We start from the raw sequence: 26,469 nt of genomic DNA on the forward strand, positions 1-26,469 counted from the left end.
CCTCAGCAAGTCTGAATGGCCAGCATCACCACTCTTGTACTTTGGGGTCCCTGTTAAGTACAAGAAGGGTCACTGGAGCACAAGCACTGCAATCCCATGGCAGTTAATTGGACAACCCAGATGGTTACCAAGTTTAAAGCTTAACAGGCTGGTAGTGTATATAGCCCAGATACACTAGGCAAAGGGGTGATTCATGGCCTGGGCAGGAGGGAGCTGGATGCATTAGATTTTATCCCACTATTCAAAACAGTGAGCAATTTATATATCTTAAAATTTATATCTTAAATTTTCCATTTAATGATTCTGGACTGTGATTGGTCACACGTAGCTGCAGGTAAGGAGGTACCACTGTCCCGCTTTTGAGTAGCTACATAGTGTTATTTCTTGTGTTTTTAACTTGCATTTCCCTAATGATTAATGATTTTTAGTATTCTTGATATTATTGTTGACCGTTTATCTTTTTAATAAAATTTTTATCTAAACTTTTTTGTCATACTGTAAAGCTGTAAAGAGTTCTTTATATATTCTCGATACATGTACTTAACCAGGTATATAGTTTGCAAATATTTTCTCTAAGTCAATGGTTTGTCTTCCCTTTTTCAATAGTGTTTTTGAAGTACTAATGTTTTTGACTTAGATAAACTCAAATTTATTTTTAATTATACATCATGCTTTTGGGTTGTAGCTAAAATTCTTTGCATAGCCTAAGGTCATGATTTTTTTCCCCTATGTTTTCTTCTAGAAGGTTATTGTTTTAGCTCTTACATAATTAGGTCTGTCATCTAATTTGAGATGACTCAAATTTGACTCAGCTGAATCTGAGCTTCTGATTTCCTTCTCCCAACACAAATTTGTTTCTGCTACAACTTCTCCACCTTACTAAATGAATATTTCATTTTTCTATTGCTTGGGCCAAAAGCTCAAGAATCATCCTTGACTCCTGTCCTTTTATCTGCCCACATCAAATCACCACCAACACCTGTCTGCTTTTCATTCCTGTGACCAAAATGCCTGACAAGAACAACTCAGTGGAGGAAAAGTTTATTTGGGGCTATGATTTCAGAGATTTAGACCATGGTTGGTTGATTCCATTGCCCTGGGCCCAGGGTGAGGCAGAACATCTTGGCAGAGGGCGCAGCAGAGGAAAGCTCCTCCATCCATGGCGGCCAGGAGACAGAGAAAGAGAGGAGCAGGGGCTACAGGAAAGATGGACCCTTACAGGGAACACCCCAGGGATCTGCTTCCTCCAGCCACGCTCTTGGTCCCTTCCAATGGGGTGGTCTGACTGGGTTACAGCTGTCCTCATCTAATCAGTCACCTCTGACGATTCTTCATTAACACAGCTTGTGGGGTCAGCTCATATTCAAACCATGACAGCAGTGCTCCACTTTCAGAATAAATCTAAAGTAGGACCCTCTCTCACTACCTCCACCACTAACTGCCTCCCTGGTCCAAACCACTCTGTCTCTCATCTAGAACAAGGCAACAGCCTCCTGACGGATCTCTCTCTCTCTCTCTTTCTCTCTTTCTCTCCCCCTCCCCACCCCAAATCCACCAGAGTGAGCTAAAAATAAATAAATAAATAAATAAATAAGGTCCAGTTACTCCTCTGCTCATTTCCTTCAGTGATTCTCATTCAGCTCAACACCCAAGCCTAACCATTTAGGATGCTCCCACCCCAGCTTGGCTCCCCTTCCTCTGTGGTCTGATAGTGTGGTATCCTGGTACCCCTTTACATTGTGTGTGTGTGTGTGTGTGTGTGTGTGTGTGTGTGTGTGAGAGAGAGAGAGAGAGAGAGAGAGAGAGAGAGAGAGAGAGATGTTCTTGGCTACTCTGAGAGTCTCTCAAAATCCCGTTTGAAGCCCCTTGCCCTGTCCATACCACAATGACGTCAGAGCACCTAGTCTGGTCCAGGCAGATAGTCCCCAAGCCTGGGAGTTCAGCTGGAGCATGGCAAAGAGGAATCCCGAGGCCCAAGGAACTCAGGAGACATATGCCAGAATGAGGGCTCCTGAATTTTCAGCTAATCTAAAATGAGAACATCAATGAGGCTAGAAGAAAAATCCTGGGATGGGGCTGGGGTTGTGGCTAGGTGGCAGAGCGCCTGCCTAGCACGTGGGAGGCCCTGGGTTCCATCCTCAGCACCGCATAAAAATAAATAAAACAAAACAAAATATTGTGTCCATTGACAACTAAAAATATATATGAAGAGAGAAAAAACCTGGGAGAACTAGAAAAAAAGAAAGTCACCAGAGAAGTGCCCCCAGAGCTACTCAGCAAATGTGAATTATCAGCAGTGCTGGTGTTCCTACCTCAGGGAGAGCCTTATTATTCTCCACCTGTTTTGACTTCCTTTTATGTAAAAACATAAGTGACACTAATCTATTTTATAAAAATCAGAAAATCAGGAGAAAGAAATAAAAGAAAATAATCACCCAGGTTCTTATACCCCGGGGCAGCCACCCTTCACCTTTCGTCCCCCTCTGCTCTGCCTTCTTCCTGCCTGAAGGTCCGGGAGAGCCCTGTGTTCCCGGAGTTCTGACCGTGGTGTGCAGAGCATGCTGGGTTGCTGCTCCGACTCTCCACCCAGTTAGCTGTCCTCCCGAGCCCTTGGTATCTGGCCTCTCTGTTCCTCTCTGGCCTTTGCAACTGAAGTGAAGCTGCCTTCGTCCCACAAATACCCAACTCCATATTTACATTCCGTCCCTGGAATTTTTCAAGAGGGGGCAGATGATCTTTTTGGTGGGACAGGAGCAACAGGAAAGGCAGAAGTGAGGTCATTCAGGCCAGTGGTCCCCCAGCCCTCCACACCACTACTGCCCCACAAGAGTATTTCTAGGGAGGCACCATTGCCTCCCCTAAAAATACACGCTTCCCGCTGCATATTTTTAAATTGCCATAGATTTTTATCATACTTTTAAACAGTTGCCATACATTTCATCTGTGGCCTATTGTAAATGTTTATGTTTAAAAATAAAACTATTTATCCATTTTGTTTCCCAAAGGAATCTAAACATCATAGTGGTTTGATGACCACTCTCAGCTAAATCAGAAATAATACACTCTTTCTTAGCCGTTGGAAATTTCATACCATCCCTTTCTTCTCAAATACCTTTATTCCACTTTCCTGCCAGATTTTATGTATGTTTATGCTTGAGAATCTTCTCTTGTCTATCCTGCTAACAGACTGAATTTTTTATTGAGCCATATTAGAGTTATTAATAAAACAAAATTGATGAACCCATAGAGACACTGTAAAACTCAATAAATAATTGTTAATGACAGAGATTTAAGTCAATAAAAACTTTTGAGAGGTATATTCTTTATCTAGAGCAGAAGGTGGAAAAAAAAGAGTCATCTCACCATGCTAACCTACTCTACAACCCATGTGACTCAGATCATACCAATTAACACCCCCAGATACCCTGCTTCTAATTTCACAGTGAGTCCTTGTGAAGTCCTTGTGTACTCCGAGGTACACAGCAGCTCTGGTGTAGGCAGCGAGAGCCACAGAGAAATAGCTTAGCTAGAAATACAGAGATTTCTGCAAAAATAAGGGCAGGTAGGGCATTCCAGAATGATAGAGCAGGAACCTTAGAGAACCCACATCCTCAAACAGAACATCAGGAAAGCTGTCAAAATAAACTTACTTTATTTTTTAGTTGTTGATAGACCTTTATTTTACTTATGTATTTATATGCAATGCTGAGAATCAAACACAGTGTCTCACCTATGCCAGGCAAGTGCGCTACTGCTGAGCCACAGTCCCAGCCCCAAACTTACTTTATTTTATTTTAAAAAATTATCTAAAAAAGTCCCAACATTATTCCTGCACATCCAGGTAGGGCCCGAGATGTCCCGAGGCTCTTATCCTTGGATGACATCAAAGCTCTGAACAACCCCAACGGGAGAAAATATTTTCAAGTCAAATATCTGCTAAGGGAATAATATCTAGAATGTACAAAGCCAAGAACCCCATGTTAAAATAGGCTGAAGACTCAAGTAGGCCTTCTCCAAGAAGGATGCATAATTGACTGACACGCTTATGAAAGATGCTCAGCATCATTAGCCACTAGGAAAAAGAAATCAAAACCGCACTTAGCTATCAATGCACCCCCGTAAGACGGCTGTAATATAAAAAAAAAAAGACAGATAATAATAAATAGTGGCATGAATATGCCTAAGTTGGAACTCTTTCACATTGCTGATAGAAATGCAAAATGCTTCAGCCACTAAAACTACATTTTAGTAGTTCCTAAGAAAGTTTAAAATAGAGTTAGAATTAGCATATGACTCAACAGTTCAGCAACTAGTTCTGTATCCAAAAGAATTGAAAACATATGTATGTCCACACACTTACTCATACACAAATGTTCAGAGCAACAACGTTCATAATAGTCAAAGAGTGGAAACAACCCAAATTCTGTCATCTGATGAACAAAGAAATAGAAACTACTGAAATGCCTATTTTTAAAGCATGAGCTTTGTGGTATGTGACTTACCTCTCAATAAAGCTGTTCTTAAAGAATAAAGTAGTGGGTGTGGGCATCAAAATTCTGGACCATGTTGTTTGGGGACATAAGATGAGAGAAATAGGAAATTATTTCAGTTTTATGCAATTCCTGTTTTTTTAGGAGCATGATGTAGTTTTGGGGGAGCTAGGCCTACCAAAAGTGGTTAAGAGAAAAGTAGAAATTGTCCACCATTTTCTTAAGCCTGTAAGGAGAAAGAAAGGGGTGCCATGAGGAAAAAGCAGGTGGGGTACCTAGATCCAGCAGCCACGTGCCAATGTGAGGGTGAGGTCGCCTTGGCTGAGGGTTTGCTGGGAAGCGAGTGCAGAGCTGCCCACCCTTAGTCCCTCACTGCCTCCTGAGGAATGTGTCACTTTGTCCATGAAATCTGTATGTCCAACTACATGGACCCTGCGTAAATATTTTAATGGAATGTCCTGAAATTCTCTCAAAAGCCCTGAGTTCTTGCATAGCCCCAACGAAGCTTTATTTAGGAATGCTTCATCCCACTCACTGGGCATTTGGGAGTGCGGAAACTTTTTCCATGCCAGATTTCCCTTGCTGTGTCAGAGGGCCACTTCCTGGATGAGCCTCCTCGTGTGCATGTGAAATCCCACCCTCCTGCAGCCTGGCAAGGCCACTCTCTCTGCACCAGAGCCAGAGCCAAATCAGTCTAGCATCACGTGGCTGCTTCGTAATGAAGTGGAGTAACTGATAATAAGGTAGGGACCAAATATCTCATGAGGACTGGTGTTTAAAGAAACTGCTTGCATATTCTAGCAAGATAAAAATAAAACACATAACCCCATTCGTTACTGTGTCCAAGGGAGTGAGCTCATGCCGCGGGTGCCTTGTTAGCGGTTCTGTCCTAGAGAAGCCGCCATGATCATCATCTGGTTTCAGCCAAATGAGGAGTATGTTTGTTTTGTTTGAAATGCCTTTTTAAGTGCAAGGCCCCCCACACCCTCATTGCTGCCCTGTGTGTTCTTCCTCGACTGGTCTCACTACAGCGTACCAGCTACAAAATCCTCCAGCATGGTCCTTGCCCGAAAGCCGGTCGCAAGCTAGCTGGGAGATGACAGGTCACTCCGTGGTTGTATAGACCAGATTTGGAAATCCTTACATCCTCTAAATGTCTTTTGCTGTAAAAAAAAAAAAAAAAAATAGATCAGTTTTTAAAACCAGTGTTTATCAAGGGATACTGGGAGGGAGGGAAGAACAGAAGCATTCTAGGGCAGTGAGCCTGCTCTGTATGCTACTGTGACAGTGGATCTGTGACACTGTGCACCTGTGCAGACCCACAGACGTACACCACCAAGAGTAAACCCTGAGGTAAATGAGGGTCTACAGGTGATAACGATGTGCCCAGGTAGATGCATCAGTTGCAATATCGTACCTACCACTCTGTGCCCATGTGAGGGAAGGAGTTCTGGAAAATCTCCTTGCCTTCCTCTCATTTTGCTATGAACCTAAACTGATCTACAAAAATAAAATATATGAAAATAAATAAATACCATCCTTACCAAAAAATATCAGGCAAGAACTTTTTTTTTATTCTTTCAAATTTTTAAAGATTTTTTTAAAAAAATAATACTATTATTCAGAAGTGATAGTGTTTAATAAAATATCTTGTCTCTATTTAAAAAAAAAATTTCAGAAGGGCTGCTGATGTGGCTCTAGTAGAGCACTTGCCCATGAGCAAGGCCCGGGTCTCTGTACCCAGCACCCCCCCCCCCACACACACACACACACAAAGAATCAGAAAAGTATTCATTAACCAGGTACAAGTAATAACTGTTTTGAGTAAACTGTAAAAACTCAATATTTTCATCTCCTTTAAAGGGCAGTAAATAAGCAAGATGATTTTACGTGTTCAAAGAAATTTATTATTAATTTTTGACAAGGACTTCTCTCTCCCTGAGAGGGGGAGTTGGGGTAGGTGGCCAGCCAGAGAGCACTGACAACCTCCAGAGGCAACCAGGGCCCTGGTTACCCACCCAGCACACCACATGCTCAGTGACACTTGGGATGCACCTCCCGTCTGTGACCAGGACCTTAGAACCTGGGAGGAAACAGGTGTTAATCCAATAGCCACAGAGATGCATAAATTCAAACATGACAGATGCAACAAAGGAAAAGCCTCGGGACACGGGGCCCGTGTCACAGGGTTGTCATCTGATGTGGTTAACACGAGTTTAAAGTGGAAAAATGTCTTTCTAAAACCGATTTTTAAAAGAACGCCAAAGGCCATTTAGTGAGCTGATGGAGATTCTTCTCGAGAACTTTGAACCTCAACATACACAGGCAGGATCGAAATTGTCACCATGAATATTTCATGCTTCCATGAAGACATTGAGTAAGTGTGGTTGGGGACGAGATGGGCATACTCTGTGTGTCTTTCTGTCACAAAAGGAAGACAGCACAACAGAACCCAAGTGGCCCGGCTGCACAAAGAGGCTTCAAAGCCCCTCGAGGGTGTGTGCAGAAAGCAGGTGCCAGGGTCGGCAGGGTGCTGTTTCTGCCGCTCCTCATGCCCTTTGCTCTGCCTCTTGTCCTGAAACTCTTCTGACTTCAGCCGCCAGCCTGCCTCCTGTGACAGTGTGGTCAGCGTCAGAGCCTCTCTCTTGCAGCATCTCTCTCCCTCAGCATCTTCTCAAACCTTCAGCTCTCTGTGGTCAAAATGCTCCCAAGTCTTTACCTTTGGGCCTGGCCCTGTCCCAGCACTCGGTGTCCTGGACAGGCACCCCTGACCCATCCTGGCTCTGAGCAAACTCACCCTGGAAAGCCCAGCCGGCCTTCCCCCTCAGGAGCCTCACCCTCCTGACAGCCTCAGGTGGACCTGCAACACCTTCTCCTTCTTTCTCTAGACCAAGGCCTTCCGACCTGAGTGTGTTTAGATCCCCTAGACGGTGCTCTGGGTTCTGACTCAGTAGGCTGGGGCACAGCCTACGACTTCTTATATCTAAGAAGTTCCAAATGATGCCCGTTGCTGCTGCCACCACCAAGCACTGTTCATTGCCTCCCACCTGTCCATCACTGTGAAGTCACACTGTCTCCCAAGGACCCCCTTTCTCACTGACTCCCAAGGACCCCCTTTCCCCATTATCTTACACCCAGACGGTGTAGTGGGGGGTCCCCAATGCCTTGCCCACTCCGACCCAACCATCCTGTACCTGCACCCAGGTGCAGCTTCTAAGAACACTGCAACACTGACTTCCTCCTCCCTTCTCTTTCTTCAAGGCCTCTGCCTTCTTGGAGAACACACTCAAGATTCTCCAGAGGCCCCCCATCACAGAACCCCAGATTCCTGCCATCACCTCTTTCTCTTCCAACAGTGACTCTGCCTCACCAGACTGACATTCCTTTTATCAAAGACTCCATTTTATTTCCACTACTTTTGTAATGGCGTAGAGTATCAGAAACAGAGAACTGGGACCTGATCCCAAGCCTTCCACCACCTAGGTGAGCCATGGTGGAGCCGTGTGTCTATTCATGGGGCCTTGGAGTCTTCATCTTCACCATACCTGGTGATGGCAACACCTGGGTCCTCTCTCTCTGGATTATCAGGGTGCCATGAAGATTGAGGAGAACATACATTTGACACAATAGCTGTCCACTGGTCCACGATGTTTACATCTATATTCAATAATATGTGCAAAATATTGTCTCTGCGATGCAGCCCAGGGCTGTGGCCTAATCCTGTAGAAAAGTTTCTCTAGTCAAAGTTAAAACATAAAACCCAAACTCATTGGCCATCCATTTGAGAAGACTGTTCTCAAATCAGCAAATGGTAATTGAGTTGGCAAGTGTTGGAAAGTCACATGTCATTCATTTTATTCTTAGTTAAGTCAAGGCGACAGGCCCTGGCAGACCCAGGTTCTCGTCGTCAGTCTCAAAGAAGCCAAGATGTACACTTACCGTGTCAAAAGAAGGGCTGTCAGCATTTTCTCATGTTTGCTTATGTGAAGGTCTGAACTGGCAAAATAAAATTGCATTCTCTCACTTTTTAAATTTAATTTTCTCTTTAGGAAAAAGTTACTTAAAATAATTTTCCTTTATTTTCAAAGGCTTGCCTCCAATTCCATCAGCTTCCAGAACGGGCTTTGCAGAGTTCTCCATGAGGGAACGCATGAGGGAGAAACTGCAAGCTGCGAGGGTGAGCAATTGCATGAATACTCTCCTCCCTGCCCATTGCCATTTTGCAGGGTGTGTCCAGCCTCCTTCGGGTGCTCCTGACCGTGCAGATCCCAATACTATTCCATTTATTTTTCAAATTCTAAATGTTAATGTAGGATTTTTCATTGGCACTGATGAAGATTATGCATGACAATTGATGTCATTCTTCCAACCAGTCTCCCCTGCTCTAATCTCTTGAAGGCATATTCCACGAGCTTATTGCTGGTTGTTCTCTAGTGAGATGGTGACTGAGGTTTTCATTCCTCATGACATGTAGCAGTAATTTTCTGCTTCAACTTTTAGTCTAAAGCAGAAAGTGCGTTGCTGCAGGAAATTCCCACCCCACGACCCAGGCGCTTACGAAGTCCCAAGGAGAGAGAATCGGAGACTGAATTTGGCACAGAGGTGAGAAGTGGACCATCTTACTTTGACATGTGTCTTCTCTACTCTCTGGATCCATTTTCACTTCTGTAAAATAGGGATAATACCAGGACCTCAGGTATTGCCTTGTGGATTCAGTGAGGTAATGTGTGTTCACAGAGTTTCTGATGGTTCCTGGCCTCTCTATGTAAGTCTGCGCCATCATCAGAAGCTATAGTCAGACTGAAAAGGGAAAACCAGTTGGAATACCTTGGTCAGTAATCCAAGTTCACCAACACAAGCCACTGCTTAATCTCTTTGAATGCAAACCTCTGAGAACACATAAACATCAAATGGAAATAATACTGAACAACCTGGCCTCCACTAGATACGACCAAAATTTCTCTAGCTGTGATCTTGGTCCACTGTCCAGGTGACCTAGGATGTGCTCCGTGAACACACTCTACCTCTTGCCCAGCCAGCTTCATGGGAGATGCCTGCCTGTCATGAGTCCAATAGGCTCAGAACACAGCGAGCCACACCTGGACCTATCATAGCCTGACCTTGAGGGGTTCAGTGGGGGTGACAGGCACATTAGCAGCTACTGGAGGTACAGGGGTATTTAGTCTTCTGATGGGTGCCCTTGGAGCCCACCGAAATGGGATTGAGGAGGCCGCATTGGACTTATTTATGATCAGACATTACTGAAACTTTTCTTTATAAACTGTTTGGAAATGATCTTCTATGCCATGGATAATTTACTGATCTACAGGATGAAATAACCCTTTTCATTTTAGGGTTTATTGAGCATAAAATTTTGTATTTTTTCAGTCTTGACCTTCAAGGATATTTGAAGTTCATAAGCATTTCATTTCTTTGGAATGATGAAATGCATCGGTGGTTAGAAGAGAAGTTTTTGGAGGATTTATCCTCAATTTAGTTTGTCCTTAGCTTCTTGACTTTAATGGTTCATCCGTCTATCTTTTTTTTTTTTTCCTACTCATATAGCCTGGGAAAGAGGTACAAAGCATTCAACAAAAAGATGATGCCCAAATTTATTCAAGAGTCAAGTTCCGTGAGCAAAAAATCAAATCTAAACCCCAGGTAAGAAATTCTGTCTGTTGAAACCACCCTTGTTTCTTTATTTGTGCTTTAAAAAATATTCAATAAGAGTTGGTCGTCTGCATTCCTGATTCCTACCCCATGGAGCATGCAAGAAAAAGAAGGAGAAGAGATTCCTACTTTCAGAAGTCCTAGAATCTAGCTGGAGAGATTCAAAACTGCCTCATTTGGGAAAGGGGGGTGCATGGAAGGCAGGAAATATCAGTAATAAGACAATTTGTTCAGTCTGAAGTTGCACCACTTTTCATTATGGGGAAGAGAAGAGAGTACTAACAAAAGAGCCAAAACCAAAAAAAAAAAAAAAAAAAGGTCATTTTTTTAAGTTAACAAATTCTATATTTCTCATAATTAAGCAAAATTATCTCAGCATTGGCCTGTAGAACAATGAATCCAATTTTTGGTTCATTAATCATCTTTTCTAAAGCTTTTACTGCTGTAAATACTATATTTATATGCTTACCAGGACGTAAATAATTGCTGGCTCTTTAGAAAGTAACTAATTAGAGCTACTTACTTAAAAAGGCTTCCAATTGCCTGTTGCACTTGTTAGAATTCATTACCAGTCATCTAGCACTTTCCACAGAGACAACAGTTAGGAGGCCTAAATGTGCCTGAGAGCATTAGCGTCAAGCCGGCTGTCAGCTAACTGTGTGGAACTCGTTTGGTACAAAGCATCTGAAGTTGCTCTTGCTCCCTGCTTTCCTTAGGCGCCCCCAGGTTTCCCTTCTGCAGAAGAGGCCTATAACTTCTTTACTTTCAACTTTGATCCTGAGCCAGAGGAATCAGAGGAAAAAACAAAAATGAAAGCCAGAGATGGAACTAGTCAAGAGGAGGAGGCAGGGGAGGAAGAGGAGCCACCTGTGCGGGGAGGAAGCAAAACGGTATTGAACATGATGGCCACGAGGAGGGGAAAGACTGCCGGGACAGACGAGGACGGGGACGGCCTAGTGAGGAGGAAAGTGGCCAGGCACCTGCCAGGGCCAGGTGGGAGAACTCACCTATGGCCCAGTCAAGCTGTAGGCCTGCTGCTTAGTGAGTGGAGTTAGCTTCCCATGCCTTTGCAGCTCTTGGGTGCACCCCACAATTTGAGTAGTGAGGGCCTTCGTTAACTCTTTCCCACTTTCTCGTGTAGGGAAAAAAATGAAATAACATGGTTTACAGATTTCTCTTGCTAGACTCTGCACAGCGGTCAGCATGCATTTCACATGCAAACTGCTGGTAAAAGCAAAGGAAGCTGCACTTCCTCTCCTCACAACCTTACCAGGGAGCAGCTTTGTGTGTCCAATACCAGAACCAAGCTGCAACCCAGATTCCATCATTGTGATGGGTATTTGTGAGACAAAAAGAAAACATACCACTTAAAAAGGGACAAGGTCGAGCTGGGGTTGTGGCTCAGTGGGAGAGTGCTTTCCTCAAATGTGTGAGGCTCTGGGTTCAATCCCCAGCACCACATGAAAATAAATAAACAAAATAAAGGTATTGGGTCCATCTACAACTAAAATATATGTACATATATATATGTGGACAAGGTCTTTTTTAAATTTAGTTTTTAACTGATACATATAAGAATTGTATATATTACTGGGATCTCATTGGGCAAAGGTCTTAATGAAACCTTTCTCCATAGGAGATATACAGATGACCAATAGATAGGTGAAAAGATGTTTGATAACACTAGGCATTAGGAAAATGCAAACTAAAACCACAGTGAGATACCACTTCGTGTCCATCAGAATGGCTGTTATTAAAAATATACAGGAATGAGTTTGGGTGAGGATGTGGAGAAACTGGACTCTTGTGCCTGCTGGGGGCATAGAGAATAGTACAGCTACTATAAGCAGTATGTGACTCTTCAAATTTTAAACACTATTACCATATGACCCATGAGTTCAACTCTGAGGATATACCACAAAATTTTGGAAACGGGGACTTGAATAGAGATTTGGACACCAGTGTTCATAAAAGCCAAAAAGAGGAAGCAGCCCAAGTGCTCACTGACAGATAAACGGATGAGCCAATCCGTGGCACCGAAATGCAATAGAAAGCCATTCAGCCTCCAAAAGGAAAGAGATTCTGACATCTGCTGCCACACAGATGTCCCTTAAAGACATTATGCTAAATGAAAGAAGACATTCAGAGAGTGATGAATATTGTGTGATTCACTTCCATGAGATAACTAAAGTAATCAAAATCATAGAGACAGAAGCTGAAATAGTGGTTTCCATTGGTCTGGGGGAAGACAGGAATGGGAGCTATTGTTTAATGAGTATAGTTTCAGATTTCTGGAGATGAGTAGTGGGGTTGGTAGCACAACAATGTGAATGTGCTCAATGCTGCTGAGTTGTGCACTTAAAATCATTGAAATGGTAAATTCTATATTACATGTATTTTGCCACATTCAAAACTGAAAATGGAAAACATGCCAAAATTTGCATAGTTGGCTTATTTCTGTGCTTCACTTATAATCTTCTCCCTCAAAGCATGCTTCCCAGAAATGTATTTTCCTAGCTAGGTCTAGAAAGCTTAGGAACATTTTACTTTATTCTACAGTGTTCGTTTAACAAGTCAGTATTCAGGTCACTCTGGCTTGGAATCTCTCATGATCACAGCCCAGACGGTCGAGGCTGCAGACATTTGGAGGTGGCTGGGACTGGAGGATCTGTCTGCAAGGTGGCCTTGTGCATCCCTCCTTGGGGACCACCCCATAAAATTGCTTGAGTTCTCATGACCTGAGAGATGGCTTCCCCCAGAACAAGTGATCCAAGAGAGAGACTCAGAGGAAGCCATAGTGCCTTGGGGGACCCAGTTTCAGAACTTCTATGCTGTCACCTCCACCACACTCCACTCCTCAGTGGCAAGTTCTGAAGGACAGTGTGGAAGTCCCCAAGGTTTAAAAGGTATTGCTCAAACATGGATGCCAGGTTTGCATTTTTAGAATAAGAGGAGAAATAGAAAGGATATAGGTGAAGAAAGAGAAGAAGGAGAAAAAGTTTGAAAAATAAACAAAATTCGCATACTTCAGGTAATACAGTCCCTGAGCTGAGAAATTGTACATGCCTGATTTTCTCTTGTCCTCATGAAGTCCTGAGATGTAAATTCTATTAACATCCCCCACATTATGGCTGATAAAACTGAGGATCAGAAGGTTAAATAAGTTCCCCAGTCCCCCAGGCAGCAGGAGGCCAAGCTGGGCTTCAGAGCCAAGCCATCCAAGCATAGCCTGTGACCCCAGCCCTAGGTCCATGCTGGCTGGAAGGTTAAATGCCACATGACTTATGTGGCCAAGTTCTTTACATAAACATCAAAAGGGAGGTCAGCTTTGTCGGGATTTTTGACTCTTCTGAGTCAGCACGCTCTGATTTTGACATCTCCCAGATATGTGTGTGTGTATATATTAGTGAAAAAGAATCAGCAAAAACCCACTTGTTAAATATGAAAGGTCAATAATCCTGTGCTTTCATGAAACGCAAGAAAAGGCAAAGGTAGTTTTGTTGCAAGACCTGTTAAGTTTGATAAGCTCAGATATCAATAATTATTTTCCCTAATTAAAAATCTTGGTCTGATTTTTTTTTCTTGTTAATTTTTAACATCTTGCAGGATGAGGAAGGGCTACTGAATGGTAAGGATGCCGAGGACTTCCTTTTGGGCTTAGAGCACATGGCCAATGATTTTGTGGCTGTCAGACCTGCAGATTATGAAAGTGTCCATGTTTGGCTGCAGAAGGAAAAAGAAATCCTCTTCATACCCAGTAGACTGACAGGTACTTCCTCTTCCCACTTTCCTGCTCAGCATGGATGTCCTCTTTTTCCTTCAGGTGAAATATGGCTGATATATAAGGATGGTCTTGTTAAATATGAAAGGCCTAACCTGATTTAGCAGTCAAGAAAAAAAAAATCTTAAACAAAAAAACGTAGACCATGAGAAAAATCCACTAAAAAATAGTCATTCAGGGAATACAAAAGAAACAACAGGGAGCTATGAGGGCCTCTTCATCAGATCAGTGGCCAGTTCTAGGGACCAAAAATATGTGAGGCCCTGAGATTCAGGCTGGGGGAGGTTTCTCGCCCTCGGGGGTATGGCAGGGTTCTGGAGTGGGCAACATCCAGTGAACCTGCATATTACTCCAGGCTTCCTTTGTAGCCTGGTCTTTTTGTTCTTTTCCTCTAAGAGTGCCCGCGGGTCCTCCTGTTGACCAGCCCTAATAGTCCACACACGAGATGACAGAACATCTAAGTCCTATAATAGATGTTCTGTCATCTCGTGTGTGGACTTATTCAAATATATAAGTCCTATATTAGAGCCACCACATTAAAAATGACCTTGGCATTTATTTTGATTGTGAGCATTGAAGGAATAACATGAGTGAAGTACCTAGTATCGTGTCTCACACATAGTAGGTCTTCAAAAATCTAACTCCTGTCTCTGCCACTTTACTATTGTTGAGAGCAGTAGCTTCCAAAGGAGTGTTTACTCACCCCCCAGGGGTGTAGGAAGAGCACACCAAGACCCTGCTTATGTTTATTTATGGCCTCATCCTTTCTTAGATTCATTTTGGAGACACAGCAGTGCATGTGTAATAATAAATAAGCAAACATATATTGGGTGAGCAATTTAAAATGTTTGGATGGAAATTTTGGAGACCACTAGCTAGATTCATGATGAGCTGGTATCTGGCCTGTGAACAGAGGTGAACCATTAGCTTGCTCCGTATTTTCTGAGGAGGAGAGATGGGTTTTTCTAGATACACTGGTGTTAGTTGGTGGATATGCGGGAATGCAATGGCCAAGTGGCCACCTAGCACCGTTGGGTATTGCTGTGGCTCAGAGTGAGACAATGACAACACAGATAACAAGTTCACAGTAACCATGAATTCTGAAGTGACATCCTGACCCATACAGGCCACCTTCTCCCAACTTCTCAGTCTTTTCCTGTCCACTTGGCCACAACAGGCCCGGTGGTCTGGTTGGAATCATTGGTCTGCTTGAGTGCCTCCCCAGCACAGAGCCCCAGACCCCTCTCTGTAACCCGAAAGCTCCCCTTGCTTGCTCCCTGGTCTGCTCACTACCCCAGAATGTTCTAGAAGATCCTGCTTCCCCAGCATGCCTCGTCTTAAGTGCAGTCATGCATTGCAGAACAATGGGGACACATTCTGAGAAACATGCCCCGGTGAGTCTGTGACTGCGCACATCACAGGATGCTCTTAGGCAGACCTGCTGCCCCGCTGCACAGATAGGCTCTGTGATGGAGCCAGAGGCTTCCAGGCTAGCACCCCACCACATGTTACTGTCCTGAGAACTGTAGGCAAGTGACACCTGATGGTAGGGACCTCAGTCCTGTTATGACCCTATGGGATGGCCATCACACATGCAGCGTGCCATTGATGGGATCGTCCCTGCATGGAACATGGCTGTAAACACTCTGCCCTCGATGGATTCGCTCTCCTGCCCCATCGCCAGTTCCTTCCTTCTCAACCTGCAGGTGCCATTGTATATCCAGTCACCTCCAATGAACCCCTCCCCTCCCTAAATCACTGTCACCTCTGCATTTTCTGCATCTCACATCACTCTCTGGCATGACCCTGTGTGCGCCTTAATTTCTTGGTGCTGCACATGGCTCCCTTAGACCTAAGTGGGGTCATCACAGGGCAGGGCCTGGCTTACAGTGTAAAGCCTGGAGAGTGCTGGGCATGAGGCAGCTCTCAGGGAGGATTTGTTCTATGAATGAAGAAAGAATGAACAAATCCATGAGGTAATGGTCACATTTACTCAATGAGACCTCCCCCACCCCCACCCCCAGTGCTGGGAATCAAACCCAGGGCCTTGCAAGTGCTAGGCAAGCACAGCAACTGAGCTACACCCCAGGCCTCAAAGAAGCTTCTACGTTTACAGAGCATGCCCTCATACTTTATGTAATTCTGCCAAGAACACAGTGAAGTAAAAACCATTATCTGTTGTACAGAAGAAACAGCTTGAAGAAATGGCTGGCCTGGATTCACTGGGTTGAAGGGTACTAGAGCTAAAACATGTCCCTAGGCCCCCTGATGTGAATATTTCATGAGGATTCTTCTCCGTAAGCCATACTGCAGAAGAGTCAGGTCCTGAATTTTTTATGTGCTGTCCACACATTCATCTTTTCCTTGGTTATGCTTCTAGAAATTAATTTGGTAAATCTGCAGTTCCCAAGAACATGAATGAAATCTCTGGTGGTTGTTTAAATTCACCAAGCAGAGTTTGAAATGTTCTGGCTGACACTGACCTTTATCTATTTGTGGACTCTCTAGTGCCAACCTATAAAAAGCTTCCTGAGAATGTGCAGCCCAGATTCCTTGAAGACGAAGGCCTTTACATTGGAGCAAGACCAGAGGTGGCACCCACCAATCAGAACATCATGGAGAACAGACTGCTGGTGCAGGAGCCTGTGAGTGTGGGCCTGCTCTCCTGGGATCCTGGGTGCTGGACACCTCTGTGTCCAATACTGTCCTTTTCTTTTGGGTTTGTGTACAGAAGGTGATTCATTCATTTTTGTGGGTGTGTGTGTGTGTGTGTGTGTGTGTGTGTGTGTGTGTGTGTGTGTGTGTAACTTATCTTAGGAACATTTCATGATCCTCAAAAACAGGATCCTCAAACAACCTCTCAGCTACTCAAAACCCAGCCTCCTCCAGCTGAATCTGAGCTTTCTGCTCATCAGATACTGGCAACCTTTCCCTGTTCACAGAATTTTTAAAGTGTCCATAGGCAGACTGTTCTCAATTTCAAGTTTGTCTTCTATAGTTGTTTCCCATTAAATATTTAATGAACAAAACATAAATTTTTTTCTCAAGTATTCATTTAAGCTTTTTCTTAAACTTTCTCAGGGACGGGGATAGTCAGGGAATTTTAGGGAGTGGTAGTAAAGGCTCAATTTCCAGTGGAAACAAACTCTTAAAGTCCTACTGGGATAGGATGAAGTACGAGAAATATGAAGGTCAACACAGAATTTCCCTAAAAATGTTTGTTTTGTTAACCATTTTCTATCCAAAGAGAAACGATTTTGGTCCCTCTGCTCGGTCGCAGGGAAGGAGGTGGTTTGGAGACGACGGCAGAATCCTAGCTCTGCCAAGCCCCATCAGGCCGTTTCCCTGCAGGCCGCTGCTGTCGACTCGGGAGCAAAGCACCAAGGCAGAGCTGGAGACGTTGTATAGAAAGGTACCTCCCCCTCTCTCCCCCTCTCTCCCTGTCCAGTCCACATTAAGATGAAACAGAAGGCCTTGCTTATTAGAGAGCTTGGGGGTGCTGAATTTTTAACTTCCACTTTGATTTTTTTTTTTTTAATAATTCCTAAGGAGCATGAAGAATAAACAGCAGGTAAATACCTCGCCCCTTCTAGTCCCTTTATATACAAGGAATGATTTTCCTATCCAGGAATACTCCTTCAGCATCTTTATTTGTGTATTCAGAGTAGCCACCCTAATTTCTTTTTTTTTTTTTTTTTTGTCTTTTGACCCTCTCTTTTCTCTTCAGTTATCACACATACACTGCAGGATAATTTCCCACTTGTTATCTTTGTATGATCTAACTGGAGATTTGCTACACCTGTAAATCCTTTTTATTGTATTGTACTAGGCTCTGTAGCAATCTGCCCAATTTGAGTCTTCCCTGTACTACTTCTTGGATGAGTTCGGTCCTCAATCTCTCTGTGCCTCAATTTCTTCATCTATGAAATAGACACAGAAATAATGTCTACCTCCTAGGACTACTGTGCAGATTGAATGAGATAATACACATGTATTGGTTTGTTTCATATTGCTAATAATAAAAAAACTTGCAGGTTAGAACTTTATAAAGAAAAGAAGTTTATTTAGCTCACAGTTCTGGGGCAAGACATCAGTATCTGCTTGGCTCTGGTGAGGGCTTTATGGTGGAAGGCATCATGGTGGTAGGAGCCAGAGAGAAAGCCCAAAACAGCTGAACTTGCTTTGGAACAATGCATCCTCTTGAGAATTAATTCACTCCAGGAGGCTAGTATTAACCTCTTCTGAGGACAGTGCCATACCACCTAACCGTCTTCCACCAGGCCCATCTCTTAAAATTTCCTCTACCTGAATCTTTGGGGGGGCAGATGAACCATTTCCAAACATGGCAGCATTGAGTACTTAAAACAGAGCTTAGTAAGGGTTGGCTGTGATCAATGGGCTTGTCCCCTCTCCTTGTTAACTATGGCTCTTGCTTTGCTCGGACCTCCTCCTTCAGAAACTCTCGTTAATTTGAATTTGAAATATTTCAGCCCTGATAAAACAGTGTGAGGGGGCATAATGATCCTTCTGTGAAGTGCGGTGAGGAGCAGAGAAGACAGTTTCAGCTCAGAGAATCTGGGCAGTGGCATGCTGAATCACTGCTCTGTGGCTCTGGGCAAGTCCCTATCCCTCCCTGGACTTGTCACTTTAATTGAAAAGCAATAATAATCATGATTTTCTCTGCCTCCTCGAGTCAGTGTCAGGATTGAGATGATATATGGATGTGCCCCTTTTAAAAATTAGAAGTTTCTATAAAACATTGTTATCAGAGACAAGTACTAATGAATGGCTACTTGGTAAAGAAATAGGATCCTGGGAGCAGATTTGCAAAACAAGCACAAACCTGAGCTCAGCCCATGAGGGATTCATCATCTATTTGGTTACATGACAAAGATACATGATATAATTAGTGATCGAGACAGTAGGAACTTAGGCATGGATCAGCCTTCAGTCCATCTTTTCATTCGTCCATCCATTTCAGCATGAAACACTGATATCATGAAGCTCTAAATCGTGGGTTAAAATTAGAAAACAGGAGAATAATTAACATGGAGAGTAGGGCATGAGGGAGCCCAATTAATCTTATCTGTCCCCTTTAGAAGTTCTAAACTAATTTGGAAATGCACTGGAGACAGGGATCGGGTTATCAGTTGCCCTATGGGTAAGTCTAGCTGGCGGAACACCACCTGGACCCAAGACCAGGCAGCTGCCCAGTCCACCTACCATGAATGACGCTCCCCACCTAGTCAGCTGGGCCAATACAACTGCTCTAGTGAGCTCCTACGTGGAGTGCCAGAGAAATTATGGAGATCCCCTGGAGACAGCTAAGACAGGCCAGCCAGAAACCACAGCTTCACCTTGCTCAGCCCAAAACCTGGAACCAGGATCTTGGGCTCCAGCCAAGTATCTTTCAGATGCATTCTTCCTTTCCCTTTGGGAAGCAGCCAATGGGGAGTGGGAGGCTGGATACAAAAGGACAGTATATACTTCCGGTGCTTTTTTTTTTAATTGACAGATAACATAATGTTTTAAAATTATTAGTGATGACCAATTAATGAATACATTACTTCATAGTTATCATTTTTCATGGTAACATATAACATCTACTTTCTTTGCATTTTTCAAGAATAGTCATCAACTATAGTTACCATGCTGTATAATAGATCTCTTTAAATTTATTTCTCCCCTATAACTGTAATTATATATCCTCTGACCAGCATCTTCCTGTCCGTCTGTCCCCCTCTAAGGATCACATCACTATTTAGTACCCAAGTTAAAGAAACAACCTCATTGTCTATTGGTGGATAAATAGATAAAGAAAATGTGGTATATATGCACAGTGGATGTGTTACTCAGCTTGCCATTACTGTAACAAAATACTTGAGATAATCAACTTAAAAACAGGACGAAGTTTTGAGTCACAGTTTTGGAGGTTTCATTTCACTATCAATTGATCCTGTACTTTAGAGCCTGTGATGACACAGTACATGTGGTGGAGGAAACTGTTCACCTTTTGGCCACCAGTAAACAAAAAGAGAGAAAGGAGGGTTAAGGGTCCCAAGATCCCCTTCAAGGAGACCACCTTCATAGACCTTTTTTCCTTCCATAGGCCCCACCTCCTAAAGGTTCTACCACCTCCCGGTGGTGGTGGCAACATGGGCTGGCGAATCAAGCCTTTAACATATGACAATGAGGGCACATTCAGTGGAATACTATTCAGGAGTAAAAAAAGAATAAAATCCTCCCATTTGCCACAGCATGGATAAACCTGGAAGACATCTTGCTAAATGAAATAAGCTAGCCACAGAAAGACAAATACAGAGTGATCTCATAGCAGGATCTCCAACTATCTACCCCTCCCAATGTTTTTGAGAGGGTGGATCTTCCTACCTGTTGGGTAAGAATAGGGAAGTAGAGAAAGAAAATCATTCCACTGAAAGGGGCTTGTCCCACTGCCTCACAGAGCAAAAGAAGTTAGAGGAAGGAAAAGTCCCAGGGCATTGCTCAGAGGGGTGGAGCTGGGGAAAAGGCCTTCTGGAGGTCTAAAGGTGTCCACGACAGATACCCAGGGGTTTCAATGAAATGGAAGAGACAGTTTACCTGTTTGGGTTTTTTCCATAACAGGTTACCCATTAAGTTGATCATTGACTTGTCCATCCGAGTCTTTTTTATATGATCATGTAACCTTCCAGGTATTCAAAGCACAACATTTTTCTTTCAGAATTAACAGTTTTGCAGTTTATTTATTTACTTATTTTAACCCTTTCCTCCATTTATTCAGATCTGTCTGATGCCAAAAGCTGTTTTTCCATTGTTCTGTGCAATATGTTCCCCCTTTAAAATTTTATTTTAAATGCATATGTCCTATATTTTCAGTCTCAGGTCCAAACAGACCTTAGGAGTTTTTGACATGATGTAGAAGCAGAGACAAAGATGGACAGGTAGAGACCATCTGTTTCATGGATGCATCATCCATCTCCCAGCCCCTCTGCCCCTGAGAGTGACTCAGGGGGCAGGTGTGAATTCCATTCTCCTTGTGAATCCTTGTGAACTTGGTAGGGTGCCCAGCATGTAGAAATAGCTCAGTGCAAATGAAAAACGAATACCTTTAAAGTGATTTAACTAAGAAGAAATGCCTTATTTTCAACTCCTCTTAACTCAGTTGTCTCTGAGCTATGGAAGAGTAGCTTTTTTTTTTTTTTTTTTTTTTTTTAAGGACTTGGCTTAGTCCCGTTATCCAAATGATAGAAAACCAAGTCCGATGCTAGATCAGGAGTCAGTGATTCCTTTGTCCCCGGGTGCCTTATGCCTCGGAGCTCTCAGGTCTGATGCCAACTCCACCCAACAGGACTGACAGAAACCGTCCCTCAATTAAAGGCAAGCCTACTTCTTATTTGGTTAGATGCACTAGACCCCAATCTGAATGATGGATTGTTTGCCCTCCCAGAGGATAAGTTAGGAGTTTTCTTTAGAAGGCAGTTGTTACGCCGCACGTGGGTGGCACACACCTGTAATTCCAGCTACTTGGGAAGCTGAGGCAGGGCGATCTCAAATTCAAGTCCTTCCTTGCTGTCATTCAGCAATATAATGAGACCCTGTCTCAAGAGTAAGAGTTGAATCCCCAGCACCTTGGGGGGGGTTTCATTCATCCTTGCTATTATGAACATTTTCTTTAATGACAGAAAGCATCGTTTTTAAAAGTGAAATACTCTGCTATTCCTAAATTGAGAATAGACGCTTAAAGATAGAGAAATTCATACAGAAAAAAAAAGGCAAATTTCAAATGAGAAAGGATGTGATTATCACATTCTAAGAAGCAACTAATCCAAAAATAAAAATGCCAAATGGATCCTGGCACGGTGACACACTCCTGTAATCCCAGTGGCTTAGGAGGCTGAGACAGGAAGATCGCAAGTTCAAAGCCACCCTCAGCAACTTTACAGCCCTAAGCAACTCAGAGAGACCCTGTTGCTAAATAAAAATATGAAAAGGGCTAGGGTTGTGGTTCAGTGGTTTAAGTACCTGGGGGTACAGTGCCAAACTACTACTACTAATACTAATAATAGTAATAATAATAATAAAGCCAAATTGGACATTACAGGTAAAGCATAACATAAAATGCAGATTCATAATTACAACTGTGAAATAGGTTAAAGTAGTTGGAAAAAAGCCCTCAAAGCCCCCTTCCTTCCCTCCTTCTTCCTTCCTTGCTGTCATTCTGTCTATCTGTAACTGGACATCTACTGTGCTCTCAGTGGTGCTAAACTCCAGGATCACAGAGGTACCGACATCCAAACTTGGCCTTCGAGAGGCTCTGCCATGTGGGGAGACGGAGATGGAATCAGATGGGAAAGGTGCTCCAACCTGTCGGAGCCGCTCCTTTTCAGAACTGTACCCATTGAAGGAATCTGTCAGGATTCCAACCTCCTTCACTTTCCCCTTCCACTCTTCTTCCCAACTTTTCACCCAAGCATTGGTCACCCACTGTGTCCTAAGCCCTGTGTTAGTCAGGGCTCTTTGGGTTGCAAATGATAGAAACTCAGTGCAAACTAGCTTAGGCAAAGAAGGAACTCGGTGGCCTAGAAAAACTGGGAAGTATCTGGGGATAAACCATAAAATTGAAGGAGGAGTTTCTAGGAACCAGGGCCTCAGGCTGGGATAGGGTCTTAAGCTCAGCAGGTGTCTTTCTTTCTCTCTCTCTCTCTCTCTCTCTCTCTCTCTCTCTCTCTCTCTCTCTTTTTCTCTCTCTCTCTCCTTGAATGCTGATAGGCCTCATTCTCTCCTAGTTCAAGCAGGTTACTCTTCCCTAACCCTTGATGGCCTAGCTTAACAACTCCAAAGGAAAAGAATCAAAGAATCGTATTTTTCCCACATTTCATTTTCAATACCAAGGACAGTTGTAAGTGAATCATGTACCCAACTAAACTCATGTTCAAAGAAACATGGCATTTCTCTAGAAGAAAGAAATGAGAAAGCTCCCCCAGGGAAACTCAGAATAGTTTCAGAACCCGCTCCAGGATGCAGACTGAGCTTGGGCTTCGTTGCTGCTATTTACCTAGGATAAATGTAGAAACACATTTTAATACCAGCCATGATTACTATTTTTCTATGTAACTTTAAATCTTTTTATCTAATGATATACATCTCGGAACATTCTGAGAATATCAATAGATAATCCATACGTATTACCTCTTATAGTTTTGGTTTTCAGTTTCCAATTGAAGACTGAAGAATGAAGTCAAGTTCACAATGAAATCTACTCTCTTTATACTACCTGTTCTTGGGAGAGCTAGTTGTTACTGTTTTCAGGATATATATGAGAGGAGAAAACAGACACAACGACAACACAAAAAGAACTAGGAGTCTTTCTCCCTATTAGGAAGAGTGTTGGGGTGTTTTGAGCAGCTGAGCTCCAAGGCTACTGGGAGTCCTGGAAGCCTTTTATATTCAGTTGAGCTGAGCTTAAGGCCAAGAGCATCAGCAACGATTGGAACATGACTACTGCGGATTTGAGGGAGGAGATTCAAGGTGGTGCAGGTGGCATTCCAATTAAATAGAAGCCGTCTACCAATGTTGCTTATTCACATCAAGAAGAGTACAAGAAGGAACCTGAGAGCCAAATCCTATGATCTCATGACTCTGGAACTCCAGGGAAGGAGGAAAGGTTAGGCTAGAACCAGCAGGTACAGAGCAACCTACAAAGAATTTTCCATTACATCTGCGAACTGACGTGTAGTCATCCATGTCTTCCTGAAGTAGTGATTCTTTAATTATTCCAGGTCATCTGCATGGTCATCAGACATGTAGTGGCCTCAGGTGGGTTAGAAACTTCTGACACTGGTTATAATTGAGTACTTTTACCTAAATGAAAGAGAGAAGAATGGGGCCTCATTGATGTCATCTCAAGTGTAAGGACACTGATGACGAGAGCTCACCTCTGAAAGGCCACAAGGGGCTCACCTAAGATATGAAAGATGAGTGGGAGATGACCCAGGAGGGGGGACTTCTCCTGTACACCAAGTGGACTTGCTTGGGAGAAAGTGTTGCTATGATTTCATGATAGTTCTCGATGTCTAACAAAGGAGGACAAATTCCACAAAAAGACAAGGAACTAGGTCTTGCTCTCCAACAGGAAGAGAGTTGGCGTCTTCTGAGCAGTCTAGTCCTGAGATAATCCATTCTCGTTCAAGCTTACAATGTTTGTGAACACATCAGTTTTTTACAAAGATACTTTTTAAATTAGAAAGTTATAAAAATTTCTCATCAATAACATCAGAGTGAATGTTATTTTACAGCAGAAAACAATATTTCACTAATATAAATGTAGGACACACTGTATGCGAATCCTGTAAGAAATCATAAATCCTAAAGGTATATTAATAGCCTACTAACTTAGAAACAAATATGAAATCAAATGGATAAAATGAAATAAACTCAAATGTTCTTTCTTGTGATTACCAGCACAAAATAGGCAGCAACACAACATAGTCACAAGTTTACTGGTAAACAGATTCATATAGATCTACTTTACTATAAATGCAAATATTGGCAACTATTCTGATGACTAGTAGTAACTGAAAATCAGATCACACTATAATATAAATGGGCATACTTTTCTACAATATTGCATGCACATGTACACATGCACACACATGAACCTCCCCTTTTCTGTACCACTGATAGGCAATAATACTGATATCTTATCATAGGACTCAAATGCTAGAATCTCTTCTTCTGGGTTCCCACACCTCTTCTGCACATCTATTCAACTCCCAGGGCTTTCTTCCTCTCTAAATGGGTTATTGTTTGAAGATGAACCCCAATCAACTTGCAAGCGCCCATTACTCTTGAATAAATGAAATGACATATGGGAAGTGCTTTATGTGAGGTTTAGTGACCCACTGTATGCTACCTGAGTCCTTTTTCTCAGCTTCCCATTTCTGTAGATGAAGATATAGAGGCCTAGGGAACACATTGCATGAGGTCTCAGAGCAGTCTATCCAGGGCTAGAATCCAAGACTTTTGGCCCAAATCCAGCATCAAGACATGATACCTCCAGAATAATTAAATGAAGAGATGACAGATCCTGTTGTAGTCTGAAGGATTAAAGTTTCAGTTCCAACTAGAGATTTTACAACTTCTATTTAACCATATAACTTGTAAATAAAGCACTTATCCACCTAAGCTTCTATTATCATTTTTCAGACAACTCAAACAGCTTCCAAAACTCATGTCTACAAAAGGGAAGAATTGAGTGATTTGTCTCAAACCACCACATCCTGACTACAGTCAGTGTCTATAACCAGGAGAGAAAATGAACACGCAACATCAAAGAGGTCTCCTCCACCTTTAAGCTCCCCACCTCAACCACCAGTGGATGATGGATGTAGGGTATTTTGAAGATTTTATGAAAGAAAAACAAAGATTTATCTGTTACACTCTACACCAAATAATCCAAGAAATTCTCACTGGGAATTGCCATTTCTGGTTTTTTTCTTTTTTTTTTTTACACCCCTGGCTTAGGGGTTCCCCACCCCTTTTCCTCTGTTATTTTAAGTGCTGACTTATCCCTCCCCAGGAAAACTGGGTGTCAGCATGAACTGCCCTAAGAAAATGGGAATCTCTTGCTGCTGTGTACAAAACCAAGACTTCTCCACATGTTTTAAAATTTTAGCCATGAGGGTGTATATCTGTGATCCAAATAATGACCAGTTTGGACTAGAATCTATTCTTCTCGCATTTAAAGAATTTCAAGGGTACCAGCTACAAAAGCAAGAAGGAAGTGGTTTCTTTTCTGGGTCCTAGTCTCTCGTTTTCCTTTTTCAAGTATTCTGAGAAGAGCAGGACCCTAAATAGGTGACAAGCACGTCCCACTTGACTTGAGGGGGCAGGAGGTGCTTTGCACCTGACCGCTTCCCCTGGAGGATGAGATCATCATTCCCCAGTAAGAGCTTTAACCGTGTCCCACCCACTCCCTGTTTTCTTTGGCAGGCAGTGAAATATGTCCACAGCAGTAAGCACATGGTCGGATCTGGAGACCCTCCTGGAAATTTCCAACTGGACATTGACATCTCAGGGCTACTCTTTACTCATCACCCCTGTTTTAGCCGAGAGCACGTTTTGGCAGCCAAGCTGGCCCAGTTATATGACCAGTACCTTGCAAGACAGCAGAGAAACAAGGCAAAATTTCTTACAGATAAGGTACATTTGCTCTCCATGCTTATTGTTCTTGGGGCAAATTCTTCTGATGGGCTCAAAAAATTAAAACAAAAAAACTTAATCTGTCTGGGGCATGTGACACATTGTTCTGTCCAGAGGCAAAGGATAGGTATCGATGGTGTGGATTAGTAAATGCAGACTCAGTGACACACACACACCTTAACGTGGTATGGCAAGAAATGACATCAGATGGAAGACATTTGGCTATTACTTGCCAAAATGATCTCAGTTCCTGAGACCAATGGTGACTCAAAAATCTGTCTTTAGAGACAGTCCCGTATTTACATATAGTTGATGTGATGTTACATC

General features: G+C 42.9%; 1 protein-coding gene across 10 annotated transcripts in view; it reads left to right on the forward strand.

Moving 5' to 3' along the window:
• The window catches only part of Cc2d2a (coiled-coil and C2 domain containing 2A), a 99,871-nt gene that overhangs the window by 15,069 nt on the left and 58,333 nt on the right, over positions 1-26,469 (forward strand). For 6 of the 10 annotated variants that reach the window (XM_078021062.1, XM_040292649.2, XM_078021063.1 and 3 more), the window contains 8 exons: positions 8,579-8,667; positions 8,991-9,092; positions 10,056-10,151; positions 10,877-11,050; positions 13,767-13,929; positions 16,450-16,586; positions 17,222-17,353; positions 25,933-26,142. In XM_078021062.1, the coding sequence (XP_077877188.1) occupies positions 8,579-8,667; positions 8,991-9,092; positions 10,056-10,151; positions 10,877-11,050; positions 13,767-13,929; positions 16,450-16,586; positions 17,222-17,353; positions 25,933-26,142 (1,103 nt within the window). Of the gene's footprint in view, positions 1-8,578; positions 8,668-8,990; positions 9,093-10,055; positions 10,152-10,876; positions 11,051-13,766; positions 13,930-16,449; positions 16,587-17,188; positions 17,354-25,932; positions 26,143-26,469 lie in introns of all 10 variants that reach the window. The other 4 variants (XM_078021064.1, XM_078021059.1, XM_040292644.2 and 1 more) reach the window with 1 other exon arrangement.

Source organism: Ictidomys tridecemlineatus, chromosome 9, assembly GCF_052094955.1.
Source record: "Ictidomys tridecemlineatus isolate mIctTri1 chromosome 9, mIctTri1.hap1, whole genome shotgun sequence".
Taxonomy (NCBI): Eukaryota; Metazoa; Chordata; class Mammalia; order Rodentia; family Sciuridae; genus Ictidomys; species Ictidomys tridecemlineatus.